This window comes from Corvus cornix, chromosome 1 (genome assembly GCF_000738735.6).
Source record: "Corvus cornix cornix isolate S_Up_H32 chromosome 1, ASM73873v5, whole genome shotgun sequence".
Classification (NCBI taxonomy): Eukaryota; Metazoa; Chordata; class Aves; order Passeriformes; family Corvidae; genus Corvus; species Corvus cornix.
This window is the reverse complement of record NC_046332.1, coordinates 79,268,632-79,294,740: the sequence shown is the minus strand read 5'-3', so window position 1 is coordinate 79,294,740 and position 26,109 is coordinate 79,268,632. Positions and strand designations below refer to the sequence as shown.

At 38.0% G+C, this 26,109-nt stretch overlaps 1 protein-coding gene across 10 annotated transcripts in view; it reads left to right on the top strand.

Moving 5' to 3' along the window:
* The window catches only part of NALCN (sodium leak channel, non-selective), a 239,599-nt gene that overhangs the window by 202,534 nt on the left and 10,956 nt on the right, over positions 1 to 26,109 (top strand). For 9 of the 10 annotated variants that reach the window (XM_039562541.1, XM_039562155.1, XM_039562220.1 and 6 more), the window contains 19 exons: positions 2,320 to 2,421; positions 2,860 to 2,929; positions 4,123 to 4,214; positions 4,376 to 4,498; positions 6,972 to 7,028; positions 7,418 to 7,538; positions 7,640 to 7,771; positions 9,549 to 9,716; positions 10,845 to 10,949; positions 11,649 to 11,755; positions 13,708 to 13,828; positions 13,912 to 14,010; positions 17,464 to 17,557; positions 18,094 to 18,200; positions 18,584 to 18,658; positions 21,403 to 21,522; positions 22,515 to 22,583; positions 24,745 to 24,893; positions 25,604 to 25,697. In XM_039562541.1, coding sequence (XP_039418475.1) covers positions 2,320 to 2,421; positions 2,860 to 2,929; positions 4,123 to 4,214; positions 4,376 to 4,498; positions 6,972 to 7,028; positions 7,418 to 7,538; positions 7,640 to 7,771; positions 9,549 to 9,716; positions 10,845 to 10,949; positions 11,649 to 11,755; positions 13,708 to 13,828; positions 13,912 to 14,010; positions 17,464 to 17,557; positions 18,094 to 18,200; positions 18,584 to 18,658; positions 21,403 to 21,522; positions 22,515 to 22,583; positions 24,745 to 24,893; positions 25,604 to 25,697 — 2,005 coding nt within the window. The remainder of the gene's footprint in view (positions 1 to 2,319; positions 2,422 to 2,859; positions 2,930 to 4,122; positions 4,215 to 4,375; positions 4,499 to 6,971; positions 7,029 to 7,417; positions 7,539 to 7,639; positions 7,772 to 9,548; positions 9,717 to 10,844; positions 10,950 to 11,648; positions 11,756 to 13,707; positions 13,829 to 13,911; positions 14,011 to 17,463; positions 17,558 to 18,093; positions 18,201 to 18,583; positions 18,659 to 21,402; positions 21,523 to 22,514; positions 22,584 to 24,744; positions 24,894 to 25,603; positions 25,698 to 26,109) is intronic. The other variant, XM_039562481.1, reaches the window with a different exon arrangement.

Below are 26,109 nucleotides of genomic sequence, written 5' to 3'. Positions count from 1 at the left end.
AAAATATCCAGATTCTGAGTCAAAAGGATAACTAAGCATGGCTTTTACTAAGAGTTCATACAAGGAAGATTAATTCCCATGGCACTAATTCCCATGAAGTGGAGAATGCCAGGAGAGAGGCTGTCAAAAGTAGACAAGGCCTTTTCAGCACAACATCTTTTCCTCTGGAAATACAAAAAAGTCTCTTTGGAGTTACTTGATAAAAATTTCTGATCTCTGTGCTAAACAACTAGTATTTCATTATTTCTCTGTTGACTTCAGAAGAGCTGCAGGGCTTCCAGAGGTAATGAAAATGAGGCAATGGATATAAATGCTAAATATAGATTTAGGAATCTAACTTAGAGCTCATAAACAATACTAAGCCTTTCTACAGGTGTTACTCTTTATGCATGCCCATTCTGCCATAGTATGCCCATAGTATATGACTATGTCTATTTCATAATATTATTAATAATCAAATAAGCCATCTCGTTCATTATTCAGGTAAAGAATTTATTGCTTGAGCCTTTAAAGTTTTCTTTTATTATGGACACTAAGTGTTTATGCAACTTGGAATTCAAGTTTCTGTGTACAAGAACATGAAAAGTTTATGAACAAGTTACTTTTTGATGTCAAGAAAATAATTTTTAGCTGTTAAAAGCAGAGCATAATAATTTATATCTACAGGGGGAAAAAGAAATAAGTTACCCTCTTTGCCACACCAAGAAGCCTCTATAGAGAAGGCAGACCCCAGAACTTTTCATTGTCTCTGCAGGGAAAAACTGGATTTTAATTTTAATGGAGTTAGATAGGATCTATTTTTAGGATATAATTGTTTTCTTTTTTGCCTTTTTTTTCAATCAAAAATTGCAAAGGTATTCAAATATCTCAGTTGCTTTCAGACAGTGTTATGTGGTATCATCCTCCACAGTATAATGCTTAAAATCGTTTGGTATTAAAATGTTCATGATTTATCTAAGATGAGCTGTGTTTTATAAGACATGCAGTAATTTTCTTATATGTCATGATGCTTTAGTGCAGTGTAGTGTAATCTAATGCTTTCTATAACAAGTGTAGCACAATGTATTTTTCTAGCATGCTAATCTGATTGGCAGTGGTGACACTGACAAGCATTCTAATGTTCTCATTTTTGTTCCAGATATCACTTTGCATTGCTGCTTGTATCATTTATGTGTTTAAATCCAAAAGATGAAGAAAAAAGTGGAGAAGAGTGAAAAACAAAGCCACAGTGGGGAAAGAACATGCCATGGACACCTTCTACCATCAAGCATGGTCATTCCATGCTGTCAAGGCATTTATCTAAGCCTTACAGTAGACTGGCAAATAGAGTGGTTACACAAAGAGCATATAGTTTTTTTCATCTTTTCAGAAAAAATGAAGATTCAGTTCAATAAAAAGTATGGAATATTACCAGCTGGGTCTTGTGTTTTTCTAAATGGTCTCATAACACAAAATGAGCAATAAGGAGTGTACAGTGTAAACTTCAAATTGAATCATTCTGGAAAGTTAAAATATGTTTCCAGTGTTGAAATTCCATTTCTCAGCCATCAGAGGGATCTGTGTGAGCTCTTTTATTGGAAACCTTTTCTTTTCTTAAGCAAATCAGTTTCATTGTAGCCATCGAGATAAAGATACGTATGCTCTGTTCAGCTGTGTCACACTTACTGGCCAACAAATACTCATTTCTGCCAAAATGTGTAAAATGTGTTTCCCAAAATTAAGCAAAAAACAAAATGAACCATGAGCAAACAAGTGAGAAAACCCACACAACAAAGTGCTACAAGTTGAATGCATTCCCAAAGAGCAGACACTTCGTATTACAGAATATCAGCAATGTGCAGCTTTTCATTTCAGACCATGTATGGTTCCAGTTATTTTGAGCACTCCAAGTTATGTTGTAGGTCTTAAGTATGTGTGTGCAGCCCTAAAAGGGACTAAAATTGCTGTTGTACTTGTTCTATTCCCTTCTTTATTGCTGAGAAACTGGTTTTACTGATGGTTAGTGCATTGCTTGACCCCTTTCACACTTAGTGAAGTCTTGAGGGATGAAAAATTCTACAGCAAACTGAACAAAAGTCATAGATGGCCCTTGCTAAGGCATGGAGAAGGTTCATTGGATGACCAGTTGTGTTGCAGAGCGGGGGTCCATTGCTTTGGACATATTTTCCTGGAAAGTCGATTGCTCTTGTATTGTTATTCTCTATTGCTCTTGAAGTCCTTGCTCCCCACAAAGCCAAGATGATTTCTCTGAATGTGCTACCTCTGAAATTATCATTTATACTGAAAACTCTGTGTCTTCATCTTTACATTTCTTCATAGGGCCTGCACTAGACAACGCATGCTGAGTGGATCATTTGAGGGGCAGCCAGCAAAGGAAAGGTCAATACTTAGTGTCCAGCATCATATACGACAAGAACGCAGGTAAAAATGGACAGAAGGGATGGTTTTAAAATATTCTTAAAATAAAGGTGACAAAAGGAATTAAATTTGAGCAATCCCTAACATATGTAAAGCCAAAACTACTTACTTGTACAAAGAACTGAAGTCTACATTCTTCCTTGTAACCATAATGAAATTCATTGTACTGTATAAATGGAAAAAATGCCTTTTTATTTCAAATGTCATTTCCTTTGCCAACTACAAAGCTATCAATTTAAAGATCAGAAGGACAGAAATTGGCTTATGTTAGACCAGATTGAAAACAATTGAAGAGCATATAAGCTTCTGATGTTAGCAAGAGAAAAATGATAAGAATTTGAGATATTGAGTGGCTGAAGAGCAGTGCTTAATAATGGTCATCTTATAAAGGTCAAAATTTCATCTTGAGATGTATTGTTAAATTGATTATGATTGTTTCAGGTCACTGAGACATGGTTCAAATAGCCAGCGAATCAGCAGAGGAAAATCTCTTGAAACATTGACTCAAGATGTAAGTCCTCATAGAAATGCTGGTTTCAATTTGAAAATATAAGAAATAAGAATAGGTACTATCAAATAAATGCTTGTGTAAGACTCATTTCTGTTTATGAACTTGCTTGCAATTTGTCTTTTGAAATCTTGAAAGGAAGTCATAAGACAAATGCTGTAACTGCTTTAGAATTATCCTCAAAATAATTGACATGATTATTTCACTGATAGACTTACTGTTTTTGGAATGCTTGCTGAGAGATTCACTGAATCTGCAGACACTGCATTGGGAACACAACGATTGCTACCCAGGACACCTTAAAAAGTGTTAACTCTGAAATTAGACAAATCATTCAGGCTGGCAAAATAGCACTTCAAAATTTCTGATGGAAGTTTAGCAATATTTTCCAAGCAGCAGAACTGTCAGACAAACGGACAAAGACTAAAAGGGAGAACAGCAATCAAGGATTTCACTGTGGTATAATTTCATGTAGTTAAGTGCATTTTCATTTCTGCAAATTCTTATATTTTGTGGATCTCTGTGACAATGAAAAGTCAAGGGGCAATATTAGTCACCCCATTTCCAAACTATCTCAGTCTTTAAAGGTAACTAAAGCAGATGTGGCTTTGCTAATATACAATAGTAAGGATAACACCCAGCATTACCCCACCAGGGGTGCTTCAAAGACTCACATAACTCAGAACAGTAGTGCTGATTGTTCCCTCCACTCCATGAGCTCAGACAGCATCCTGCCTCGCTCCCTCCCTCTCCCTCAGCCCTGCACGCAGCAGTCACTACCTGTATGATCTGCATGCCTCTCAGCCTGGCAGCCATGCAGCAGGCTTGAGAAGCTGAAAGAGTGTGTAAAGCCTTTTCTTTCCTTGTCTTTGCCCCTAGTAACTTTGATGGTATTCATTCCAGTTCAGAGAGATTGGCTGGACTTACAGGACCTCTGTTTTTTAAGTTAAACGTTAGATTGGATGGAGCCTCAAGCATGAAATTAGAACTGAAATTAACCTTGATGAAAATAAGGAGCCTTGTGCTGTAGATAGAAAATACTGTGCAATATGCTTGACTGAGTTGATGTGCATTACATTTGGAAATAAAGATCTTTCATTTGAATATTTCTATGTAAAATACCATATCTTGCTTTCATCTGAAACATTAAAAAACAACCCTCAGACCTCGATTAAAAGGAATCATTTTGCTTCTAGCACTCCAACACAGTGAGATACAGAAATGCACAGAGAGAAGACAGTGAGATAAAGATGATCCAAGAAAAAAAGGAACAAGCTGAAATGAAGAGGTATTTAAAAATCAAAAGTCTGAGTGCATATTTTCTGTATTAACTACTCTCTGTATGAAGTTAAAAGTATTAAGAGTCAACATGAAGAAAGGAACAAAGTGTAAGGGATAGTTTTGCCAGGCATAATGTGTAACACTTAATAATTTACGTTTTTTCAAAAGGAAAGTCCAGGAGGAGGAGCTGCGAGAGAATCACCCGTATTTTGATAAACCCCTTTTCATAGTTGGCCGTGAGCACAGATTCAGGAACTTCTGCCGAGTGGTGGTACGGGCTCGCTTTAATGCGTAAGTTCATTTCATAGCAACATTGGCTCCAATGGGTGTTTACTTCCATGTCCTTAGAAATCAAGTTCTAACTTGATTTTCATTTACAAGGAAAACTGCATATAGTGTGGTCACCAGACAAGCTGGCAGCCAGTTGTCTGTGGTGTCGTCTTGCTGTTGGAGGAAAGGAAGCAATAAAATGCTGTGTAAGGGCAGATGTGTTTGAGCAGTCTATGATGCTGAGGTGGACAATACTGTGGGGAAACTGCAGGCATGAGCTGAGAGGAAAGGCTAATGCTTCCCACTTTTAGACCTTTGGGAATCAGCTTGCTATTCTCTTCCTGTTCCTCATCATAAGGTGAGAAATTTTTATACACCAACAGTTACTCATAGAACAGAAGGTGAAGAGAAATGAATTGCACCTATGCTCACCCAAATACTCTCTAGCCCATAGTTAGGGACCCAGAATGGAATGGGGAGGTGTTCAGCTGTGGGAGATAATAGGAGAAAAGCTGAAACCTGATGAAAACCAGGAGGACTCAGCAAGTAAGCTGTAGGTATATGTGAGTGTGGCATGTACAAGCCATGTACAAGCAGCTTGATATAAAATCATCTCACAGCTCTTCTTTTAAACCTCTGTCTCTTGCTGGCGCCCTGATTTTAAAAGGTTAATGCATGTCATCTTGCAAAGAGACAGTGTAAGATAGCTCAAGGCTATGAGCTTGGCACTTAGAAGGACTGGTTTCAGCAGCTGCTTTACCACTGATTTTCTCTGTGCCCTTCAACAAATTACTTTTAATTAGCGTAGCAGGATGGTTAGATACTCAGTTTTAACAATACGTGTATTTAAGGTTCTGCCACCTTTGTGGAGACGTGTCCTTGAGTTACATCCCCACTTTTCTATGCAGCTGCTAACTTGATTGTGGTGCACTGGTCCATGAAGCAGTTGCAAATTAAAACAGAAAAACAAAACACACAAACAGTCAATCAAATCCACTTAGCAAGTGGATTGCCTCTTAGCATTGTGGAGTGCCCAGTGGTAACAGGATATTTATATTAAAACAGTTTAAATAAAATATTTGCAATTACAAGAATAAACTGATTTTCTTAAACAGTCTTTTTTTTAATTTACTTATCCTACCTGCTTTATTTGTTTTCTCATCTAGCTTACCAAGTAAGATATTTTAGATACCTTTTTCAAAATTACAGGATACATATTTTCTTCTAGTAAAAAAGGCTGAGGAATGCTGCTATGTACAATGTAGGGAGAGGCATGAGTCTAAGAAGCAAAAGTCATTGGATTCAGTGGAAAGGCACCTAATCCAGTATGTTCTGTGTACTTACTGGTGTTAAGTGGGTGAACCTGGCCTGTGGAAGATGTTTCTTGTTCTCCTTGTATGTCTTGTGCATTCCTGTAATTCATAACCATGAAATCTGTCTGGTGGTAATTCCTCAAGTGTGTTCAGTCCATTTTTCACTTTAAGCTCAGCAAGGAAGTATTGGCAATTTCACATCCCGATGGCTAGAGCCCTCCAATGAAATATAGGATATGTCACTGCAGATCCTGTCTTGGCATGATTTCCTGTGGGAGTTGGAAGATAAGTAAAAGTGCCTATAACCAATGAGCCAGGGGAAACTTCTTGGAAAGTATTCTTGTAGCTTCTCCCACGGCAGTCATTCTACTTTGTATGAAATTGATAAATAATTGTTGCAGCAGGAACTTAACTCATGTCACCTAGATACGTGCATATTACTTACAGAGTTGTTCTCACTCTTTGACTGCCTAGTGGTGTTTGGATATGGTAGGTGGAGGACAGCAATTACATGGGAAAATTCAGATACAGAGAATATAAAAATATTAATCAGAAAAAGATTAAAGAAATAATAAAAGACAAGAGCTTGTGGAAGGATTTTTGTGAGAGTGTGTGTGTGTGTATGTGTGTGTGTGTGTGTGTGTGTGTATTTTAACTGGGGATATCATACGATCACAGAGGCATAGAGTGGTTTGAGTTGCAAGGGGCCTTAAGGATCACCTAGTTCCAACCCCTCTGCCTTGGACAGGGACACCTTTCACTAGGCCAGGTTGCTCAGAGCCTCATCCATCCATGGTCCAAGAGGTTTTGAAGTAAATGTGAAGAGCATTTTGGTACATAAAATTTGGTACATAAAATAAAGCAGGTTATCCCCCTTATTCCCAAGAAAATTACAAGATTAAGTCCTTGTTTACAAATTCAAGACCCAAAAAACTGTCAGTTCAAAGAATCTTAGGGGAATTACAGGTATGCAATGAGTTAAAGTGATACTATCTATGTTGATAATATGACTGAAATTGCATAGAATTAAATGAAACTTATACAGACATTTAAAATAAAGACAAGATAAAATGGAGCCTTGATTTTGGACAGAAATTACTTTGAGTTGACGGATGCATGGTGTAATTATAATGCAGACAAAAATAAAATGTAAATTACTGTATCTTTTCTTCTTTTTATAGTTCTAAAACAGATCCTGTTACTGGAGCTGTGAAAAATACCAAATACCATCAGCTTTAGTAAGCACTGCAAAAGTAACTTTGCTTGATCACATAAGCCTGCAGTATAAGTGTGTGTGCACACATGCATGGATGTGTGTAAATGTGCATGCACATGTGTATGTCTCTCCCCCCCCCCCCACCCCCCCACCCCCCAAAAAAAAATGTTTTTCTTACTATGGAGTTGTTTGGGGAGAAGGATGAACAGGAAGAGAATTTTTTAATCAAACTTTTCTTCTTCACTTGCATGTAACTCCTCTAGTTTCCTACATGTTTCTGAAATACTGAAATCTTTGACACAGCTCAATTTATTTTTCATAGGAAAGCACTTAACTGTAGTGTAGGCACAAAACAGGTACACAGAGCTCTGGGCATTTCTGTAATGGCACTTCCTTATGTATCGTTCGCAGTGACTTGCTGGGTTTGGTTACTTACCTGGACTGGGTCATGATTATTGTTACGATATGCTCCTGCATTTCCATGATGTTTGAATCCCCTTTTAGAAGAGTTATGCATGCTCCAACACTCCAGGTACTGCCACCGAATCGTTTTACAATTATTGAACCCCAGTCACCTTGCTTTTCTCCACTGCCTATTCCTAAACTATGATTGTTCTCTGCTTTGATTTTCAGATTGCTGAGTATGTTTTTGTAATATTCATGAGTATTGAGCTTAATCTGAAGATTATGGCAGATGGCTTGTTCTTTACACCAACAGCTGTCATTAGGGACTTTGGAGGAGTTATGGACATATTTATATATCTTGTAAGTTTCTATATTTATTGAAGTTTGTTGTGACATTCTTAATTTTTATATATTTGGTTATATAAATGTTTAGTAGTGTGAAAAGGTTTGGCTCTATACTATGATACAAATGCAGTAGTGTACTTTGTGTTCAGACACCATTGTTTTCATGTGCAGTCCTATCAGTTATCTGTACAAATACTTGTTTAGACGTCTAAAAATACACTGATGTGATAAACACCTGGCAACTTAGTGTGGGGTCATTGTATGGCCCCTTTTAATTCTTTATTTGTTGATATGTTTTTACTATCAGATCTGATGTTCCTTCAGAGTAAATTCAAGATCTCTGACATTGCTTCAGCATTTTTATGCAGGAGAATCTTTATTTTACCTGTTTCATAGATACTAGTTGCTTCTTCCCCTCTCAACAATATTCCTGCTTTACTGAAGGTGTTTCAAAAGCCTTTACCATTTGACAGAGGGCACATCTTTGTTGCTGGTATTGCTGTAGAAGAAAGCAAAGCAACATTTTTCTATATCCTATATCTATCAGTCGTGGTTCTCAGGGAAAAGTTTCTCAATAGTGCCCTTTTTTTCTGGGAAATCTCTTGCATTTAAATACAAGAGGATGGTGTCCATTTCCTCTTCACATATGACAGTAAACACCACAGAATGTGTCAAAAACTGTGCTCAGTATAATAGAGTATGAAATAATTTCTAACTGAAGAAATTACTGAGAAAAATGGCTTTGATGGATTTAGATTAAATCTTTCAGAGATTAATCCACCAGGCAGATGTGCTGCATAAAATTTGTCATGACCAATTTGTATCAAAGATTCCATTGTTAGCATAAATAAAAATATGCATACTTGTACAAAACCCTGTGCAAACTGTAGTATGCACAATTCCTATGTGCTTTAGTTTCTTGAAATCTCTCTGAATCCCTCTGCTTGTCTGAAGGAAAATTTAGGTGGTGTAGTTTGGATATTCCAAATGTGACTGTGGTGATGTTAAAAGAATGTGGAAGAAAGTCAGAAGCACTGGCAAGTCTGTTTGTTTTGGTGGGGTGGCTGTCCTTTAATTTTTTTTTTTTTAATTATATTCTGTTTTAAATCATTGGTGATATCATCTTGATCCTTCATTTTTTTGTGCACTTACTTCTTTGTCATACTCTCACCTCTGTCCCCCTATAATAACACTGGCTTTTAAAAAACAAGAAGCACTTAAGAGACTTTAAATCAATAACCATTTGTCAGAGATTGTTCAGGCTACATGACACAACTATGCTGTTTGAAAACACTTTCAAATACATAACATTCGTGTGATGAAACCACATGGTGATAAAACCGCTTATGCCTGTAACAATGTAGTAGGAAAAACTGTCAGGAAAACTGTTAACAGACTTTCCAGGTGAGGATTTCTCAGTTTCAGGGTAGAATGTCTGAAATGAGAAGGAGGGAGAGGCATAATGCTGCCTGCTCCAAGAATATAGTTTGTGTCCGTCTTTTAAATCAGCCTAATTTATTTTTCCTTTGGGAACTACTCCATCTGATTAAGATTATAAAACCAATTTTGAGTCAAAGGGGGAGACAAAGACAAGCTGATGTCCATTAGTTAGGACAATAAGCCAGGGCATAAGAGAGCTAAGCCCTTTTTGTAAAAAAGATTTTTTTTGCCTTATTCTTTCCTCTAATTTTAAGATAGAGAAGTGCTCTTTGACCTTCTGTGCTGTGTCTATGCCAGGTAAGACATTGTAAGCCTGATCCTTCTTTGCCTCTTCCTGTCCTGTTACCCCCAGGTGAGTTTGATATTCCTGTGCTGGATGCCTCAGAACGTCCCTGCCAAATCTGGAGCTCAGCTCCTAATGGTGCTCCGCTGCCTCCGACCTCTTCGAATTTTCAAACTGGTCCCTCAGATGAGGAAGGTGGTGCGAGAGCTGTTTAGTGGCTTTAAGGAAATTTTTTTGGTATGTGCCAATTTTTTTTTCTTGTAAAAATGTATGAAGGTGTAATAAGTTAATATTTTGATATAAAATTCATGCTTTCTGTTCTTTTCACTGCTGTTGTCTGTTTATATTTCATTGTGGCTGTCACTGCAAATGACCACACAACAGGCTAAAAGTTAGAATATAAGTAACTCATACTGAATAAAGCTGCTGTAATAATTCTTTTATAAATTATATTACTTGCTTAGCATACATTTGGTCATAATTACATAGGACTACTGAAAAAAAATCTACCTCTTATTCACAGTTCTAGTTGGTCAAGAAAGATGAGTAGTAGTGGATGGCAGCTCTGCAAGAACAAAAGTAAACCTGGTTTCTGAGCTGCAGATCTCTACCTTCAAGTTTTTTGAGAGGCAGCCAAAAACAATACAGTTGTTCATTACATCTTTTTTGTTACTATTATGATCATGGTCATGCACTTATAGTAATAAGAACAACAATGGAGTCTTCAATTGCTTGATCAGAACATAATCTATTGTCTTGGGACCCTATGTGATATTGGGCAGCCTAAGCAACAGCCATTTTATTCCTTAACAGAATGCTTTACTAGGTCAGGTTGTTATAAAACACTAAGCTACAGAATACTTGTAGACAGCAATAGAACAAGGACAAAAAGTAAAAAGCTAGTGGGCATTCCATAGATACTGTATTCTGTTAAAGATATTTACATTTTAATTTGCCCATGCTTATCTTTATTGGAGCTATCCTGGAATTAAATACCCAACAACGGCTTAATCAGCTTAATTAGCCTGAATCAGCAAAACAGAAGCAGCACATATGCAAGTACTCAAACAATGTATTTAAAGTGAGTGGCAATTCTTATGCATACAGAATTTAGCAAGGTAGTACACTGAGTGCAAGAAAGCTTTCATCCTTATCTGCAATTCTTAGATCCTATGTTAAAAATAAGACTAATATAACACAGCACCTGGTTACTGGATCAGAACCTAAAGTAACATGTCTGTTACAAAAGCCATATCTCCAGGTTTATGCCACAAAACAATCCTCCCTGCAGTTCACCAAGGGAGCTGATCCTCTTCTTCAAGTCTGCAGAAGAAGAGGTTGACAAGTACAACTTCATTTTTACAGGTTTCTATTCTTTTGCTGACATTAATGCTTGTTTTCGCAAGCTTTGGAGTGCAGCTATTTGCTGGAAAACTGGCTAAATGCAATGATCCTCACATCATCTCTAGGGTAAGAACTGCTTTTCTGCTTCCAAATAATGGTACTTTGTGCCATTTTTGCCTGCTGGGGAAAGCAAGTGGGGCAATCAGAGCTATCATATGAGAAACAGAGATCTTGGGCTCTTTCTTCTTCAGAAGCAGGATGATGGAGGGAAAGGTGATAGAGGAGTCAGCAACTGAGGGTAAGGATGGGTTTCCACATAAAAAGTAAAGCAGGTCCAAATATTGGAGACTGTCTTAAAAAAAAATTGTCAAATGAATGCCATGTTATCTGCAAAAGACTGGCTGGCACATGGAATTAATCATGGAAAATGACACCTTTGCATTCCTAGGTCCGCAACTGAAAAACAGGTTAGACTGCTAGAGGTCTACATCACTGGGGATGCCATGTGGGTTACATGGAGAAAGTTAACTGTGTTTCTTACTTCATTTGGAGAAATATCATCATCACCTAAAGGGAGCAGTGGTCTTCAGGAAAGAGGTGAAAGGCTATGTAGTCTTGCAAATTGTACAGCACTGTCAGTCCTGAAGGAAAGATGTATTTCTCATGTGGGTAAAGGTCCATGACTATTAATCACAGACTTATAAATAACCCTTCATTTCTGTGTATATTGCTTTCCCATCATGGCAAATGTGCTATTTATGCTGCCATGTTGGCATCTCTCACAGGGTTCTGTTTAATCTCAGTCTGTGGTTTATTTCACTATAGGAAGATTGTCATGGCATCTTCAGAATAAATGTAAGTGTTTCCAAAAATCTCAATTTAAAGTTAAGACCTGGAGAGAAAAAGCCTGGATTTTGGGTGCCACGAGTCTGGTGAGTTGCTACACTTTGGCCTGTCTTTCTTCAAAAATGCAGCTGTTGGTGTAGAAAAATGGTTCAAATGTGATGACATCAAATTACTTGTGGAGGGGTTTTATTGTAACTCAAATGATATTAAGTGTAAAAATTCTGGCATATTTAGTAAAAAGCCAGAAATATGAAATTTTCCAGACTTAACCTCCACTTCATAAACAGAAAGGAAGAAAAAAAACCTGCTAGGTACTGAACCTATATAGGAATTAGATTTGATTTGGTTATTATTACAGCAGGAGCTATTTTCTTGAAAAGTATCATCACTTAGTTGTTCTTTAGGACTATTATGAAGGCATCCTGAGAGCCATAAAGCAACAATAGAACCTAAGAATAGATAGGAAAAGATGGGAAGAAAAAGAAATGGAAATCAACCTGCCTACAGCTACCCATAAAAACAAATGATCATATCATGTCTAAAAACAGCCTTTCTCTTCTATGGCCATCAACCATGCCAGCTAGCAGTTTCTTTTTTCTTCCAGTGCAGGGAATCCTTGTGGTCTATCTGGTGCAGAAGTGCAGTCAAAATTATTTAAAAGCTAATGTATGTTTTTGATTAGTGTTCTGATGAAGTCCAGTTAATATTTTCCAACACCTGAACAGGCAAAACTCACTCTTTTTAATTGTTTATATTTTTCACTTGGTTGGCATTTTGCAAAATCAGCTTAACAGCTACAATTATTTTAATTGGCCATGTCTGTGGATAAAGAATGTACCAGCAGTGGTAGATTCAGAGCCACCCTACACTAATGAAATAGTATGCTGTGATTTGAACAGTCAGTGAAACTCTGACATCTGCAGAAGTCTTTGTTTCTGTATACTTCAGAGAAATTCTTCCTCGAGTAAGCAAATCCAATCCTGTTCAGCTTGATCCAGAAATAAGCAAAGACTGTCTTAATCAGCATAACTGTAAACTTTGGGGAATGCTTTGTTATTGCAGAAAAATGTTTTACCGCAAAGACATTTATGCCACCTGTTGGTTGTCAGGCCAGATTTTCAAGAGCCAGATCTTAATATAAGGACTGCAATAAAAGGAGTATCTACATCTGAGAGTTCTCTTTTCACCGAATGGTTGGATTCCAGAAGCACCAAATACTTAATAACTCTTCTGGAATACAACTATTTACCTTATAAACTGTCGAAAACTCATTGGGCTCCTTGGATTATCTGGCTCAGATTGTAGAGGCAGAGCAAAGTGCTAACCTAGCCCAAAGAGAGTACTTTTAATGTTAAGCTGGAAACATTGTCTTGAATCTCAACTGATAAAAAAGGTCAGAGCAGATGGTATAGGAAAGCCAAGAAGATGTGACGTCCTCTCAGTAAGTTTTGCTTTATACTATCAGTTCCTCGTGATAATGAAACAGAGAACAGCATTTTCTAAACCATCTCACTGACCTTGGAGCCCAGATCTTTTATGTGTGTTAGAGAATTATCTCCTGCAGGTAAATTTATTTTAGAATCTGGCCAATGCCATCAGATCGATTGTTTTCTTGAATTCTGTATTTTTCTTATGTCACTGGCAAAAGCATTAAAATGCAGCAACATAGAGTCAATAGAATGGTTTGGGTTGGAAGGGATCTTAAAGATTCTCTAGCTTCAACCCCCCTGCCATGAGCAGGGACACTTCCCACTACACCAGGTTGCTCAAAGCCCCATCCAACCTGGCCTTGAACATGTTATAAGCTTTACTACTGTGAGTCAGAGTCTGAGTAAGAAAACAAAACATACACAGGGATCTAAAAAGTTATGCTTTACATATTTATTGCTGTTGCTATTGTTTTCTTATTCCTGATATGAAACTTTGATATGTTTCAGAGGTTTCACACCAACTTTGCAAGTTAGACTATGAAGAATCAAGGTAAGAAATAGAACAACTTTACTGCTGAAGTTACACCTATTTGTGTACTGCATTTCAGGGCAAATCCTCGGAATTTTAATTTTGACAATGTGGGCAATGCAATGCTGGCACTATTTGAAGTTCTTTCGTTAAAAGGCTGGGTGGAAGTCAGAGATGTTATTATTCATCGTGTCGGTCCGGTAAGGAAACACATCAGAGTCTTTCAATTCTACAACAAGTAACTATGAATTTTTTTGACTATTACTTATTTTTGTCTATTCAGATCCATGGAATCTACATCCATGTTTTTGTATTCCTTGGCTGCATGATTGGACTGACCCTTTTTGTTGGAGTTGTCATCGCTAATTTTAATGAAAACAAGGTACTAAGTGAGGTGGTTTATTCTGAGTGAGGGGGGTTTATTGAGTGGAGAACTGGCTCTGTAAGAAATCTGAAACTGATATTATGCTGTCTACGTTACCTGATAAGGCTGTCTTTAGTACTGCCTTACCAACCTTACGTTTTGCGAGACTGCAAATATGGCTTCAGATACACTTGATCCATACTTGCTACAAAATTGAAGCCTGTGATGACAGCAATCCATCACACACTCTAACAAAGCTGTTAGAGTTTATTTATAGTGCAGCTGTGCTGCTAGATGGAGATTAAACATAAAGCAAGATGTATTTACAGATGCAGCTGTTTAGCTTGATGTAGGCACACGTGGTGGCAGATAAAAAGACGTTATGCTTCCATGTGTTGCAACTAAGGGGTCTCTTTAGAACCCTCCCATTGCAGTATTTCAGATCCAAAGTAAAGCTGAGTGGCTTTTTCCTTACAAACAGCAGAGTACATTGTAGAAATAATTGTCCATCACTCAAATAAAAAGGTAGCTAGTGTTCTAGGCAAGTTCACATGGGCTTTTTGGATTACCCTGAAAAGGAGAAAAACCTGCCCCCAGAGGAATTGTTTCCCAGCAGCTCATGTCTACACTTGTTAAAAGGTAGAATCCTCTGGATGGGACTGCTGCACATACACTGCACAACCTTTAATCTGAGGGTTTTTTCTGAGCCTATTATGGTGCCTCTGAGGCATCAAGACAAAATTATTAATTTTTTTCATCTTTCAGTTCAAGCTCACAAAAATAATGAGATAGGATATTTTTATCACTTGTGGCATGGGAGGGAAAGGATGATTACACTCTGTGGGGTGTGGAGATGTGTGACAGCCCAGTGTGTTCGTGCTGGAGCTGGGCGCTGGCTATGGCCCTGACCTGAGCTCAGCAGCAAACACAACAGTTGAGTTTGTCCATCAGGGAAACCACTTCACTCCTTCTGGAAAGGAGCCAAGCAGCACTTTACTGTGCATTAATGTGGGCAAGCAGGGCATCATGAAATGGGGTCAAGAAGATTGTGAGCCAAAAAAATTGCCTAAAATCTCTCCTGTTCTGAATGTATTTTTATGTTCGCGTAATTTTGGTGAGATGAAGTGCAGTCATTCCTGTTAAAATGTATCTGTTCTAGAGAACAAGGAGCAATGTGCTAATAATTTCTTTTCTTCTTCACTAAATTTTGACTGGTGAATTAACAAAACTGAAATTTCTACAGTATGAGAATTCCACTGGATTTTTATAGATGCTTTTGTCACTTCTTGTACAGCTATGCAATATTACTCTTCCTTCAAATTTGTCAATACACAGATGAATACAAAAAGCTTTATGCTTTTTGTCCTTGCTCACTAGTAACAGTTCCCTGTAAATTACACTGAACAGGCGCATCAGGCAGTATTTCTATAGAATTCACATGATACTTAAAGTATAAGTCTTTCATATGTTCTGGTTCAGCTTCTTCAGTTGTTTCTTAGTAACAGGCAGTGGCATGTAATGTTTGTTTTTCTTTCTTTTTTCTTGACTTCTTGTTACTTTTTATGTATTTACTATAGGGAAAAGAAAATGTTTTCAGATTTGAGTTGAAAAGATTAATGTTAATTAAGTGGGCAAGAGTTTCAACCCAATTAATATTCAAATAGAGCGAAGAAATGCCCAGAAACTAAAAAGAAAATTGTAGAGGGATGGCTGGCAACTAGCCCAGAGAGTGAGAGCAAAACAATCCACAGTGTGAGATTAGGTTGCATTTTCTTAAAACTAGTTACTTGACCAATATATTAGTGTTTAAAGTAGATATTTTCTTTAGAAATTTCATGGCTGATATATGGTTAGAACAATTACAGGAGTTGTTGACAAGGATCGGAGTTGGACAATTACTGAATAAACTATTTTACATGAGAACAAATTTCTAAATTTTCTAAAAAGAAAAAATATTATAATTTCAGATATGCTCTAGTTTTTCATATGAGTTGGAACTGCAGCTGTGGAAATGCTGGACTGGCAAGTACTGCAGCAAGCTCTGGGCTGTGTCCTTGGTTGTACCAGTGACAGGGCAACAGCCCAAATTATTCCAACCCCCAGCCCCATTTCAATTCCCACCTATCACTTGTCACAGCTCCCAAGTTCCAGGAGTTCAGTCAGCAGTGAAGATATGATCAACTAAAATATTAGCTAGCACTTTGAGCTGAAGTCCAAATGTAAGCACAGCTCCTCCAGCCCTAGATCTGCTTGCAGTGCTCTGCTCTGTGGTTCCCTTATGATGATCCTGCTTGTGGAACTGGCAGTTTCTGAGCAACAAAGCAATTTGGCACCATTATTTCTAGATTTTACAAAAGTCCACTCTTTTTTGCCACCTTTCGTCTTGTTTGCTGTGAAGGCTCTCCAAGAATATGAACCAGACATGCTCATTGAGGTGTTGTCTTTTAATCTGTGTTTCTAAATGGTGTCGTTTGGGGTTGACAGGAATAACCAGCATCTTTACATCTGTCACTTTGTCCACACTGTGTTGGAAGGCACCTCTTCCCAGGGTACCATCTAGGAACACAGCTCTATAAAGAGATTATGATCACTAAGAGGACGAAATCCTGACCTTATCAGTTGCACAGCCAGCCACAGTTCCAGCATCTACACAAGCCAATGCCCAGGAAGCCCCAAAGATCACACCAGCCCTCACCCAGCTCAGTGCGGCTCTTTTCTGACTGGGACAGGAGCCAAGTGTCTGGGAGACAGGCTTTTGACATTTACCTTGAAAGGTCTCCTTTGTTTTTGTAACTCTAGAATCCTTCTATGAGATTTTACAGTTCTCTGAAGTGATAAGGAACTTATTTTCCTTTGAAGGTCATTTTAGATAACATTGAATTCTGTTTGAAGTTTGCTATGTTATGTGAACATTTACACGCATTACTACCACCCGCACTAAAGGTGTGTCTTCACTTCTCTTTGAGCTTCCTCTGTGGAGAACTCTTGTAGATTCATAGCATACTATTATTTTATTTCAATTACACCCCAAGCAGAAGAGCTGTGGAGAGCAGCGGTGGTGTCCTGGAGGGCTCCTTCCCTGAAGAAACTGTAGTAGCACTAGCAAGCCACAGGATTTTCTGCTGCAAAGTCCAGACAAAATCCACCATTCTGCTTCCTGGCAAATGACATTCAGTCAAATGGAAGACCTCCTGCAGTGTTTCACTGCCCACACTGGGCTGCTGCTACACAGGGCAGCAACTGTGCCTGCTGAGTTGAGTCCCAGAAACTCACAGCTAATGCATCCAGAAATCCTCTTGAGTAACAGCTGATACTTCAGACTTCTTTCCCCAAACAGTGTGTTATTTAAGGGAAGTTGTGTATGTAACTTTATCTCAGCCACCAAGGAGAATGTTGTTTTCATGTTGCAGTGCTGAACACTCTAGCTGTTAAATGACAAAAGCTTTTATATGCTTCTCTTTGTATATTAAGGGGACAGCTTTACTGACTGTAGATCAGAGACGATGGGAGGATCTGAAAAGCAGACTGAAGATAGCGCAACCTCTTCATCTCCCACCTCGTCCGGGTATCAAAGATATTTTGATTTTATTCATGTTGAGCCCTAGTGTTCGTAATTCCCCAGGAGTCTGCAATTCAAATTAAAACTGTAATCGTGAGGCCACTAGGAGGTTGTGCATAAGTTAATGTGGAAACAGGCTCCAACTACAGATCTCTCCATAAGGCTATTAAAATCAACCCAAAAAAGGTTGTGCTTCGATGGTTTTAGGATAAGCCTTAATGAAAAAATGAATTTCTAAATGAAAAATATTTGCAGTTGGCTGTAATGATATGAATGGAATGTATTAACCTGACAGCAGTTGAATGATGCACTTGCCGTAAAAGTACCAAAGCTTTCATGCAACACTGGTGTTCAGTATTTGAAATTATATGTTCAGAAGCCCTGTTTGATATGGAAAATTGTGTCAGAAAATTAGAAATGTATTTTGAAAATGGGAAAGGATTATTTTGCCGCTAATGAACATGGAAAATATGTCAAGAAATAAGGGGGAAATGTCATTTTGTATTTTAGCTCTCCTCCTCCTCAAACTCTTTCTTTTTCAGATAACGATGGCTTTAGAGCTAAGATGTATGATATAACTCAGCATCCATTTTTTAAGAGAACTATTGCTGTACTTGTTCTGGCCCAGTCTGTGTTGTTATCAGTTAAGGTAATTGTGTCTCTTTTAAACGTTTCATTACAGTAGTACAGCATGTGTTGCACATTTCCTAACACCAATTAATGATCAGTTGAGCCATTAGTGTGATGAACATGACTCCTAGATACAGCAATCTCAGTTGGCATAGATCACTGTAGATTAATTGTAATGTGGAGCTGAGTCAATTTCTGCCTTTTTGTAGTGTTGTCCACTGTTTTTAATTTCTAATTAAGCTGTAAACCTGAGAGAGCACACCGAGATGCCATTCCTATCTGAGTATATTTTAAAGTGAAATCTATTCATAACAAAACCCTCAAGAAAAGTTAAGGCAGTGAAGAGGCATTTATTCTGTTTAACAGCTATTCTTCTATGAATGGATTATGTTTGCTTTTCAGTGGGATGCTGCAGATCCAGTGACTGTGCCTTTAGCAACAATGTCTGTTGTTTTCACCTTCATTTTTGTCCTTGAGGTAAAGTAGTATATTTATGACTTCTTGAGATTAAGACTTGTATTTATATATTTCATTTTGTCTTTAGGGATGCTTCTCATTCTTCACAGTGGTGTTTATTTCTGAATGTGTACGTTCAGGGTTCTCCGTGTCACTTGTCTTTAAACATGTAAGAAGAAACTTTTAATGTGTTATAGTCATACTTCTCTACAACCTTGAGCTTTGTGTCTTTTGATATATATTCAAGTCTGAGTATTTAACAGTGTGCTTTGGTGAACCCAGTGAACTCTTTTCTTGCAGAACATCTCATGTTACCTTCCCTCCATACAACAAAAGGTCTATGTTGTCTAATGGAAGTTCTGCTTCATTCATTTATGTTTTTCCTGATGTGTTCGCCACTACTCTGTAGCTGTGAAAAAATCAAACCTTCCTCCATTTTGTTTTAAGTATCGTACTTCATTTTAATATCTTTTAATAAGCTGCACCCCAGCTCCAGTATTGTCTATCTTTTGTTGCACAAGTCTGGCTCCTGTGTGGTAGCAGCTCTCTATCTATGAGAATATTGTTACTACAATCTCTGCAAGGTGTATTTAGCCTATTTTCATAAGACTGGAATCTAATGATTTAAACACATTTTGAAAAACGTATATTTTTTAATGTATAAGGATATCCATAGTGTAACAAAGCACACACTTATGATCCTAAAGAAGATGTTTCCTCTGTGGTTAGGTTAGTACACAATTCTTTGTAAGTTTCTGGTTGACTACTTTTCTTGTCAGTCCCCACTGAATAGCTGACACTGACCACTATCAGAAACAGGATAGTAGACTATGTTTCCCACTGCTCTAATCCAGTATGACAGTTCCTATGTTCCATTGATAGGTTTTGCCAGCAGTGATGAATAAACAATGAAGTGAAGACCTTGTAGCAGCTGTAGCTAGAGTATGTCCATGTTGTTGCTTCTCTTTTCCCTACCCAGGAGAAATCAGTATCTCTGGAGAGACTGTGCAAACACAGAAAAGTTTTATTTGTGTCATACTCAGGCAGGTTTTAATTTACCTAGTAACTATGTCTTTGGAAATACTTTTTTCTCTTATACTGCCAGGGAAACAAATACACTTCTAGAATTTCAAAGGAACTTTGTCAGAGCCAAGAAAAATTTGTTGGCTGTCTCAACAGGCAAGCTATCACACTGTGAGTGCACACACAATTTATGGAGAGAGGAAGCAGCTTCTTGACCAGGATCTTCCCTAATGCAGCACAGTCTGGTTGCAGAGTCTGCTGTCTGCTTTCTGCATAGCTGATGGTCCCGTGTCCAACCCTACACCTCCTGATTCAGCCTTAAACCTCTACTGCTTACATCCTAAATATGTGGTATAGAAAATAGGAAGAATTTGAAGATCTCACTTTTGTTACCACACTGATGATGACAGAGTAAAGGGAGATGTGATTTTTTTTTATTTCCATGGTGTGGTATTCAGTTCAAGTTTATGGACACCTGAAGCTAGGTGTTTAAATTCTACATGTGAGGTAGGTGTTTAAGCTGTTACTGTGATCAAGGGAGGTGAAGGGTGAAATTCAGTTACCTCCACTAGCCACTCCAGAATGCCAGGGATGTTTACAGGTCTTATGTCATCCTTGCAAGTCCCATCCATCCATCCATCTCCAGTTCCCTAGGGCATCTCAGGTGACTGTAAATCTGGTATAAGGAGTCAAGATACCTTAGGTAACTCAAATGATAATTAGAGATTCAGAGACCACATTGTTCACTTTGTAGTCAGGCTTCAGAAAACATTATAAGGTAAAAAGCTAACTGGAAAATCAGCCTTTTACCTCAAGCTAGTGTCCTCTTATATCTGGTTTCATTTTCAGAAATGTTAAATGGCAGGGTTGCAAGGTGGGATGGAAAAAATAACGTAATGAATGCCTGACATTTATAGCCTTTTTATAGTGACTCTTAACCTGCTCTGAGATTTAATACAACTTGTATATGAGAAACTCTTAAGTGTTCCCTTTAAATGCATCACTCTACCTTGGTATCTGTTACCTGATGTGACTATTTCTGTGACTATTAGTATCTATTCTTGAGCTTCTCATCTGCATTCCTGTAACCTAAATTGGAAATGTCAAGCACTTTGGAAGCTGTCTTTTACCAGGTACATTGTAAAACATACTGTCTTTACTGTTCTTAGCTTTTTTTTTTACATGCTGCTGAGTAGAGATGATTATGAGTACAGAGTATTCCTTAAAGCAAGAAATATTTGCAATATATGAAAGCTTTTTAATTAATCCGAACTGTGGTTGCTGCAGAACACAATTATATTCCTGAGTTCAGATGTGTTTATGTCATTTTAGCTTGCTTACAGACAGTTAGCTAGCTAGGATACTGCTAGCTTTTTTAGCTACGTTATTGACATGACTTATTTAACTTTAAGCTATCTGAAGCCCACATTCACCTCAGCAATCTATACATTAAGCATTAAGTCTGTCTTTGATACTTGATGGAGACAAGAGACATTTCAGAATGCTGTCTATCCCTTGGTCATCTGTGGTCTTACACAAGTGCCAGTTTTCCTTCATCCAAGGGAAGCTAATATTATCCAGTTAGTGCACGTGGGAATATTTAGCTGATGTGAAATCTACCCCTCATTGTTTGAAACTATTTCATAAAATGGACCCAGTCAAACATTTTGGGGAATGGAAGAGGATCTCATGGCAAGGAATAATCATTTCTTCATTACAAGTTAGAATTTTTTTATCCGTAGGTCACGATGAAGATTATTGCCATGTCACCTTCTGGCTTCTGGCAAAGCAGAAGAAATCGGTATGATCTCTTGGTGACATCTCTTGGAGTTATATGGGTGATACTTCACTTTGCCTTACTGGTAAGATATACAAAATGCAATTCCAGTGATTAAAATTATTTTGTCTTTAAGCACCAGCAGTAGGATTGCTGGTATATATTCAGATAAACGTTTGAGAGTTCAATAAGGCTGAAATATGTCTGAAAGAAACTAAGTTTGATGCTAACAAGAACGAATCATTGTCTTGGACAATCATGTAGTGCAAAAATTGTCTTACTGGTACAAGTTAGAGTGTGTAAATGTGGTAGAAAACAAGTCTTTTGGAGGGATGTAAGTGAGGAAAGGAAGGAGACTGAAGAGAGTGAGAGTTCTTGCTAACAGTCTTATGAGCATGAAGGAAGAAAGAGGCAAGGTACAGAATACAAACAGGAGCAGAGGACTGGAAGAAGACATAGGTTCAAAACTGCTGAACTAGACAAACCCTGCCAAACCCAACAGCAATTCTATACCACTGGTGTTGGTTAAGGGGCAGTGTTTAATTCAAGAAGACACATGAAGGAGAGTGGAGGAAATCAGCTCTCCATTTCACATGTTTTTTAAATTTGACTACACTCCTGGTTTCTTTATTTACAGGAGAAGGAGAAGGGGTGGTTGATACTTGTCATCAATCACAAGTTGTCAAAGTCACAACCTTATAATGTCTGCAGGATTCTCTCTTGTCTGCCCCAAGTTCTGTTTGTTTCTGTTCTGTTTTGTGTGACTAGTCATTTTGCCCTGACATTCACAGTTTGCTCAGGGAGCTGCTAAGTAGCTTGGAAGGTCTGAGGAGTTTCTGTAACCCAGCAATTGCCTAGATGAGTACACTGGGCCTGATGGACATAATTAATAGAGGACTGACGTTTCTTTGGCTTGACGTGTGAGGAGGTTGGGTTTGTGTTCTTTATATTGTTGCTACTAGTTTATGATTTATTTTATATGGGGACTGCCCTACATTACTAAAAAATCAGTTCTTGTGATCTGTTCAAGAGATTCCTGGGGGACCATATATTAAGTCTTCTGTGTTTGTGTTCCAGAATGCATACACGTACATGATGGGGGCATGTGTAATCGTCTTCAGGTTTTTCTCCATTTGTGGGAAGCATGTAAGTACAAATTAGGAACTACAACTATTGCAGTGCTCATGTATAGATTAAAGGACTGGATGCTGTGCATCTCTAGTGAAAATTCTGTAAGGCTCAGTTTTCCAGGAGAAAAAAAAGGAGATTTCAAGCAGCAGTCTCCAACTTTACATGCTGTCTTTACAATGTCAGGATTTTAAGTATATTGTATAATAGTGCGATGGTTACTGGAAAAGTTAATTTTTTTAAGAAAACAAAATGCAGCTGCAATCCTGCAGCTTTTAAAAATGCTCTCTACCATTCTGAACATACACTATGCTACTTTCAGCCCTTTCCATTTCAGTGAGGTGTGATGGGCATGCTCTTTATTTATTTTTGCTGCAAGACTATTGTAGTGGTGGTTGAATGCACTCATTTTGATATGATAGTGCTCTCTTAAAAAAGTTTCTTCCTCCAGACTGCAGGTCTGTGTCTTATGTCTTTACACTGTATGTCTTGTCACAGTAAAGGATTTATATTCAATTTAAAAACAATTTTGGGCCAAGATGTTCTTCTGGAAACACTGGAATGGTGACAAAGCAAGTCACTTCTCAAGTTTACATTTCTTTTGTGTTTGGATTTTCTCTGGTGTAATGGAGAGTAGACTGGCAGAATAAGCATAAGCAGAGAACAAACACATTTATTTAACAAGTGGTGACACTGCATTCCCTTGCTGTAGAACTTCTTAGACTATCCAAATATTTTCTGTGAAGTCTGACATATTAAAGTAAATGATAAAAAGACTGCTGTACTAGGTTGCCAGGGTTAAGAACAGTAAGTCAAAGGGTTTGTTCAGTAAAGATAAAAAGTTTTCTTTCAATCAGACTACACAGAGCCTGTAGAGCCTTGGAAGTCAAATGAAAAATCCTTGCTTCTCCTATGCAACCAGACCAAGTGATTGCCTTCAAAGCTTTCTGATTGATTGTAAAGTTTTTTCACGGTTTTAACCTATTGGTTTGTACTTTCATGTTACAAACTGTGTCAGTTTCACTAATTTACCTGTCCTGATCCAATGTGATGACTAAAGGTCAGCAGGAATTTGGCACAATTATAAAGAAAAATGACGCCCTCAGTCCCATTAAAGGGAATTTTTCATTGCATCCAGAGTAGTTAAGGGTGTTAGGACAATCTAGGGCAATAAATTTATCAAGAGTAAAATATAAAATATACATGCATGGGAAAGTAATACCTATTATCAAGGACTACAGCCTATGAAATTTTCATAATTATGTTCTCATCTTATGCTCTTTGGCCAACTTTGCAGAATCATAGACTCACAGAGTGGTTTGGGTTGAAAGGGACCCTAGAGATCATCTCGTTCCAACCCCCTTGCCAAGGGCAGAGACACCTTCCACTAGACAAAGTTACTCAAAGCCCCATTCAGCCTCGCCTTGAACACTTCCAGGGATGGGTCATCCTCAGCTTGTTTGGGCGACTTGTTCCTGTGCCTCAGTACCCTCACAGTGAAGAATTTCTTCCTAATATCAAATCTAAACCTACCCTCTTTCAACTTAAAGCCACTTGCCCTTATTCTGTCACTGCATGGTCTTGTAAAAAGTCCCTCTCCAGCTCCCTTGTCACCCCCTTTTTAGGTACTGGAAGGCTTCTGGAAGGTGTCCCTGGGCTTTCACAAACTTCCATGAGAAATTACTAGCTTAAAGAAGCTGTACTGATCTTAAGGAAATCCCCTTCTCTATACATGAAGACAGTCCTTTAGGTAGGCTGCAGTACGTGTGGTTTCTGTCTAACAGTTAGGATCACTTTCAGATAAGCCCAGAGTAGTTTACTGCACCACTGTTCATGCATTGCTAATGCTGATACTTCAGGAAAATACTGGTCCTGGAATATTATAGTTGAGCTTATGCTGTACCATCACGGTACTATCCTACACTGTATATCCTATATATACTTCTTGAGGAGCAACATCTTGACCTTGTAAATGAGGGAGATGTGCTGATGTCTATAACAAATAAAAAGCACACACAGTTCAAATCACATTCATAATGTACCATTTTACTGAGCTCATCCATTAATGAATGTGTATAAAGGATTTGTTGTCAAAATGGCAAGTGTAAGAACTGTTTTTTCTCTTTTATCTTTGCTTTCCTGAATGCTGTCATGGACTGCTTTTTCTCTGTCCTTCCAGGTGACACTAAAAATGCTGCTCCTGACTGTGGTTGTCAGCATGTACAAGAGTTTCTTCATCATAGTGGGCATGTTCTTACTGCTTCTTTGTTATGCTTTTGCTGGAGTGGTGTTATTTGGTACAGTGAAATATGGAGAGAACATTAACAGGTACAGTATATAGTTCCTACCTCATGGGGAGGTTCTTTAAACAGCCTGAAGAAATCACATTCTGCTAGAGAAGTTTATCTGTGGTAAAAGCCAGACAGATCTGCAGGTCTGGCTGAAGAGTTCTAAACAGAATTTCTGATAGGAGACACGGTCAAGTCCTTGTGCATTGGGCCAAATGACACCTGATCCAACCCAGAGCAGACTGAGAGCTGTTCTTCATTATGCCAGCTGAAATATGCTTCAAAGCAGTACTGTGCTAGCCCACAAGCTGCTCAAACACAGTGTACCTACTGCATCTTATTAGCATCACCCAGGAACAGGATCCATATACCAGGCTGATACAGAAAGGAGACACTTCTTTGAAATGGCTGTTAGCTGGATTATTTCCCAGTCATCATCAGGCTTACAAAAGAAAATGGAGACAGGAAATAGGATCTGGCCTTGAGTTTTCTTTAGATCTCTGATAAAGTGAGCTAAAATACTCAGACCTGAGTATTGAGTGTCTGAGCTAGAGTTCAGTTATTGTATTTTAAGTCATGAAATAAATATTTCAATGAGCTCATTCAAATAATACTGTAACTATTTTTGGGTTAAAATAGTAGAACAGTAGAAAATGGAAACATTTTTTCTTGCCAGTGTTTTAATTTTGGGAAGTGAAACAATCTCTCATTCTCAATCTCTCTCTCTCTCTCTCTCTTTCTTTAAAACAGACATGCAAATTTTTCATCAGCTGGCAAGGCTATTACTGTACTCTTCAGAATAGTCACTGGAGAAGACTGGAACAAAATTATGCATGACTGCATGGTAATTACAATACTGCCAGAGATAAGTAGACAAGAAATGAGAGCTACCCTTCCATCTCAAACTGTTTTCTGTATCTTAGCTTTGTACAAGGAATGTTGGGCTTGCCTTTATCTCTTCAAGAAAATAATGTTCACTAAACCTCGGAACATGACACACAAATTGCAGTTCCAGTCTCATACTCACAGTATAATATTTCATGGAGCTAGGCTATTAGTTGATTTAAAAACAAAAATAAAAAGATGGTTTCAAAATCAGAAATGCAGTAACTTAATTTTTCACTATTATCTCTGCTTTGACGGGGGCTAGATGTCTTTTGAGATTAACCTTGTCTTTGATTCCTGTACTTTGGCTCATTCTATGTGAAAGATAGTCTTGATGACCTCAAAATTCTGCCTTGAATTATTACATTTTG